Below are 5738 nucleotides of genomic sequence, written 5' to 3' on the forward strand. Positions count from 1 at the left end.
GGTAACACATTTACATTATTAGTTAGCATATGCTCACTAAAGCCATGGTTTGTGCTCACTCTTAGCTCTCACAGACATTAGTTCTGCAGCTGATTGCCAGGCTGGAAATTCATCTTCTTTGCCTCATCCTCTTATTAGGTATTCACTTTTCTCTCTAGAAGCTGCTATAGGAGCTTATGATTATGAAAAGAAACCACCTCTCCCTGAGAGCAGGGGTCCTGATACTTGTATGGAGCCATGCTTTTGTACTTTGTCTGCAGTGAGAGGTGACACAGAAAGCAGAGCACTACTGTAGCATGTTCCCTCTCCTATACACACAGTGGATCACAGATCTTTCTACTGGATCTACTGGGCAGAAACCAGCAGGAGCGTGTGGAAGAACCAGTCCACTTTGTGAACAGCTTTGGAAAGCACCACAGTTGACCACTCCAAAGAAAACACACTGTGATCTCCACACATCCTTCTGCAGGCTTTGTTCCTGTGCTGTCCATTCTGTTTCTTTACCCTTCAAGTTATTCTTCTGTTCCTTCATCTTCTTAAATACGTCTCACCATACTGAGTTATGGCATGATGTCAGTTCTGTGGCACACATACTCCTTCACTCATGCTTCCCCAGTCTGTCACCTCATCTCTACTCAAAAGAGCTTAAGCTAGACCCAGCTACGTAAGCAAACTCCTGGGCTTACCCGCCCTGATGCAGAGGTCTACTCATAAGGACGAGCTGTATCCAAACCATTTCAGCATAGACTCAAATCCTTTCTCAAAGTTCAGAGCTCTTGCTCATGAATCCCTCAAAACAAAGCATCTTCTCTGCCCATTAAAATTTGTGGTGCCACGTGGGGGAGCTTGTGCTGTGGCTAAAGCTCATCACTTCCAGATTGAGAGAAAAGGGCAGCTGAGCAGCATTACAATTTCAGCTGCTGAAAACTCTCTTCTGCACAGGCTGGTTGAAAATCATGACATATGCATACATAGTGCACACTCACTTTAATAGATGTTCCTTTTCAAAATTATCTTAGGTGACAGTCATTGACTTTGCCTTGAAAAAGCAGCCAAACCCATAACTCATAAACTGTAACTCATAAACCTGGCAACTTGCAGTTGCCCTTAGCCTGGTAGAATCATAGAATCATTTAGGTTGGAAAAGACTCTAAGATCACTGAGGCCATCCATTAACCCAGCACTGCCAAGTCCACCACCAAACCATGTCCCTAAGTGCCACACCAAATAAATAGTGAGCAAAATGATAGATCAAATAAAATGAAAATGCCTGTATTTTAAAGGGATAAGCGAAGCAAATGAGTAATGGGGATCAGTTCCAGATGCACACGGAGATGATTTATACAAACTACAACTAGGCTGGAGTTAACTTTAGTCCTTGCTGAGCTACATTTGGCTGCAAAACCATCTTGACAGCTGAAGTAAAAGCAAGTGAACAAGCAATCCAAAAGGCAAGGAATTTGTCTCATTGTATTTAGGAAATAGATGGACCTGAAGTCTGCTTGGAAACCCTTAAAATGACAACCATGTCTTAAGAGACAAAGAGAGTTAAAACTTAGCTCTCCAAGTCATTCAGAAAATAAGCAATCTGGTAGCCTGAGATGAAAAACGACATGGTGTTTTTGGTTGGGTTTTTTTTTTGGTGGGGGAGAGGAAAGGGTGTGGTTGGTTTTTGTTGTTGTTGTCGGTTTTGCCGGGTTTTTTTTTACCAAATAGTTCAAGAGCAGTTTGTAGGTATGAAGAAGCCTGGCCATATGGAAAGGGAAGACAGATGGGGGAAGTCCAGCCTTAAGCTTCACCCTCCAACCACCCTGCAGGGTAGTCAAAGACCTCTCACAAAGTATTACATTGCCTTGTACGCAAAATATCTCGCAGTTTGGATAATTTACATCACACAAAGCAGCGCACGGAAGGGACGCCGTGGGGCAGACGGGAGAGTCGGGCTCACCGTCGGCACGTTCCACATTCCCTGCGCGCCCAGCTGACGGTCGGGCGAGGGATAGGAAGGCGGCCGAGGGAAGAAGGCGGGAAGCGGGAGGCACGGCCGCCACTCAGGGCCGCCCCGCATCCCCGGGGCCGAGAGGGGCGGGCCCTGCCCGCAGCCCCGGGTGCGGCCGCCGGGGCGGGGCGGGGCGGCCCCGGCCCCATAAGAGGCGCGGGGCGGCGGTGGCCGCAGGAGTATTGGGAGTCACAGCGGGAGGGAGGAAGGAAAGGGAGGATGCAGGCGGCGCCCGGGGCCATGGCAGCCCGGCCCTTCAAGCTGAGGAAGAGTTTCGGTAGGGGCGGTGAGGGGTGCGGAAGGGCTGAGCGGGGGCGGAGGGGCCGCGCCCACGCGTAACTCTCCTCTCTTTTCCTCTCCCCTCCCGCACAGCCACCCGTCTGGAAGAAGTAGCAGGAATCCGGGCGAAGTTCCCAACGAAAATCCCGGTAAATCTCTATTTTGTTTTCGGAGGTTTTTGCCAACATTCTAAAAAGTAGCGTTGGGAACCTCTCTCTAAAATGTGGGAGGGGAGGGGACGTTTTAGGTTTTGCTGACTATGGCTCTAATTAAAACAGGTAATTGTTGAGCGATACCATAAAGAGAAATACCTTCCTCTCCTGGACAAAACCAAGTTTCTGGTTCCCGAGGAGCTGACCATGACACAGTTCATAACCATCATCAGGTGGGTAGCTGGGGCTGGCTGCTGCTCTCCAGCCAGGTGTTTCTTGGCGCTGTGCTGGGACATCTTGCTTGCCTTGGTAGGGAGCAGGATACAGGTGTTAATAATGTAATGGCTTCCCTTTCTTGCAGCTTTTCAAAGAAAATGAACAGTTGTTTTCACAGGTGCATTTGGGGAAAAAATGGGGTCTATGCTTTTTTTGAATCCTAAAGTCTTCTGTCTTCTCACTAACTGTAGTGCATAAAGACTCCTGTTCTGCTTTCTTCCTGCTTGATGGACTTGTACTGGGGATCTGTGATTTTCTTCTGCTTATGACTGCCACTGCCTTGCTCTCTTGCTACATCTAGCTGAATGTGCTCAAGTTCAAAGCACTCCTACGTGTGAGTGGTATGAAATGTGCTTCTAAATTGATTTTAATGAAATGTTACAGGGAAGAAGTCTCCCAAAATATTGTTATTTTCTGACAAAGTGTATGAAGGCTGTGTGCTTTCCAGCACATTTCTTAAAGTATAGGAAAAGACCTTTCTAGATTATAATTTCTGTAAAAGATGCTTTTGGCTCTTGGACAATTTAGATCCTGAGCCTTGTATGTAATGTGTCTGACAAGGACTCTTCTTTTGAAGGTAGACCTTATAGTAAGTGTAACAGACTGCTGTTGGAATCCTTTACAAAATCTGTACTGCAGAAGCTTTTAGGTTCTACTTGAGCTTTTCCCTGGTAACTGTGAACTCAAAGCCCATGCTCAGTAGCACTCATAGTCTTAACATGTAAGCCTCTCCCCAGAGCATAAGCCTTTCGGCTTCCAAACATAGTTAACTTCCTGCTGATGGAGACATTAAACCACAAAATGACTTTATGCAGAATTTCTTGTATATAGTTCATGCAAACTGCTTTGCTTAATGTATTTCATAGACTGAAGTTGAAACCATAATACATTTGCTAATGCTTATTCTTTTACTTCTCCTCCCTTTTTCAATTAGAAGCAGGATGGCTCTAACTGCTACACAAGCTTTCTACCTGCTGGTGAACAACAAAAGCCTGGCCAGTATGTCTTTGACAATGGCAGAAGTGTACAGGGACTACAAAGATGAAGATGGCTTTGTATATATGACCTATGCTTCCCAGGAGATGTTTGGATGCTTTTTGACCGCTGCTCAAGGGAAAACTATGGAATGCTTTCAGAAAACTTAAGGTTGGGTCCATGTGCTGCAGTAAAGCAGTTTGCTATGAATCATGCCTGTGACATGAACCTTGGAGATGCTCCTTCCACTGTGAGCTCTTGAGCTTTGTAGTGAGGAGTTATGACCCAAAAGCTGGCAGGACCAGCTTAAGGCGGAAAAAGTGGTACACTCTTCTTACGTAATAATTTGGATATATATTTTTATATTTCAAGACACTGTGGGGTTTTTTTTTTTTTTGAACTGCACCTCCACTTTTTTGCAATATCAATCTTTGTTGTGTAACTAATTTTTAAGGTGTCCTGGAAGCCAAGTCTAAGAGTAAAATAAAGAAGTTTTTTAAGTATTGAGTTGCATATTAGTTTTAATCTGGGGAAAGACTGTTAAAGTCTGTCTAGAAGAAGGTCTTATAATAATTCTGGGAATTTGAGTTCAGTGCATTTTAAATGAAGCACTGCTTGCATAGCTACTCTGAATTTTTGAATGGAGTGTCAAAGCTTAAGTCGTGTCACCCACAAGCAAAACCATACCTATAAATGGTTTATTAAGCTGCGTATCTGAGCTGTGAGATTAAGCAGGACTATTAGTGCCAGAGCAGTATTAAGTTTAACACCTGGATAAACTACTACCATCCCCTACAGACACCTTCTAGTCAGGTACCCAAGGGACTTCAGTGAGCCGTCTTTCACAGATGGGTAGAGTTGAGTAATGCACCTTGTGCTTAAGAGATATTCCAGTGTCTCTAGAAAATGTCAAATGTCATATACTAAGATGCTGATTCATTTAATGTACAGACTTGGTTCCTAAACATGTGTTAAAGAAACACTTGACATGAGTCTTAGTCCGAAGTATTTCTCAAGCTGTCTTTCCTGGTCCTCTCACACGTGAGGAATGTATTGCAAAGCTGGAAGTGCTCTGATCGTGCATGATCAACATAAAACACCAGGTAATTTAAAAATCTATCACAGTGTGTGGTTAATTACTCAACCTCTGGCAGCTTTAGTTTAGGATTGGTCAAATTGCTACAATATGATGCAATTCTTCTGTTCAGTACTAAACTGATTTGCAGAATGATTAATATAGGAATTACTAGACTGCAAAGAAAGAAGTGTTGACAGTATTTAAATTATGCATAAGGAAGGAATGTATGTGTAAGCTTTTTGCAGTTGTTCTCTTGCATTAATAATCTCTTGAACTTGAAGCTCTGAGCAGACCTAGGTTTGAGCCTCCAAACCAGGGGATTTAGAGGAGGACCTGCCTTAGTGAAGGTGGTGGTTGCCAACTCATGTTTCATGAGCTGAGGAACAAAGAAATCATTGAACTGACCGACTCTGTGGAAAGGCTAAGGCTATGTCAGTATAGGTTATGAAAACATGTGGGCTTTGGGATCCCAGAACCAGTTGCTTGCATATATTTCACTTATGCTTGTCATGGAAACAGTTTCCATTGCACAAATTGAACTCAAATAGTCATTTGTTACCAGCCCTCAGGGAGGCAGAGACACCTGTTTGGCAGGAGCCCCACACAGCAATGTTGAACAGCTGTGGGAACCTTGGGGTGGGGAGAGCAAGGGGAGTCTTGCTGTGTTCAAGCTCTCTTGCCAGTCTAGAGGTGGGCTATATTTTGCTTCATTGGCTCCTCTGTCTTCCTGTCTTGTGTGGTACTTGGTACATGAAGAGAGAAGGACTACAGATTCTTGGCTGGAGCAGTTTTGTCTGACAGCCAGCTTTCTTTGGTTTGTAATGCAGTGGCTAAGGTGTAAGTGTTGATCCCTGCAGCACTTGTTGACATTAGGCTATGGTGCCTACAGGTTGAGTCAGATCCAGCCAAAAAAGTTACACAAGGAGAAGGTCAGTTAGAGGTAAAGAAGGTAAAGAGCATCATTATAAACCTGTTTAAA

General features: G+C 44.3%; 1 protein-coding gene across 1 annotated transcript; it reads left to right on the forward strand.

Annotated features, from left to right (window-relative positions):
• Positions 1–2078: 2078 nt before the first annotated feature.
• Positions 2079–4184, forward strand: MAP1LC3C (microtubule associated protein 1 light chain 3 gamma). Its single transcript, XM_064648698.1, has 4 exons — positions 2079–2276; positions 2372–2427; positions 2557–2663; positions 3641–4184. The coding sequence occupies exons 1-4, from the start codon at positions 2219–2221 to the stop codon at positions 3849–3851; spliced, it is 432 nt and encodes a 143-aa protein (XP_064504768.1). The 5' UTR covers positions 2079–2218; the 3' UTR covers positions 3852–4184.
• Positions 4185–5738: the final 1554 nt, after the last annotated feature.

Source organism: Pseudopipra pipra, chromosome 3 (assembly GCF_036250125.1).
Source record: "Pseudopipra pipra isolate bDixPip1 chromosome 3, bDixPip1.hap1, whole genome shotgun sequence".
Lineage (NCBI taxonomy): Eukaryota > Metazoa > Chordata > Aves > Passeriformes > Pipridae > Pseudopipra > Pseudopipra pipra.

What these genes read in the sequence shown, in the direction of transcription:
- MAP1LC3C (XM_064648698.1), top strand. Translation starts at nt 2,219, where the DNA reads ATGCAGGCGGCGCCCGGGGCCATGGCAGCCCGGCCCTTCAAGCTGAGG. An exon ending in CAAGCTGAGGAAGAGTTTCG is followed by an intron (nt 2,277 to 2,371) that starts GTAGGGGCGGTG and finishes CCTCCCGCACAG; the next exon opens with CCACCCGTCTGGAAGAAGTA. An exon ending in AGTTCCCAACGAAAATCCCG is followed by an intron (nt 2,428 to 2,556) that starts GTAAATCTCTAT and finishes TAATTAAAACAG; the next exon opens with GTAATTGTTGAGCGATACCA.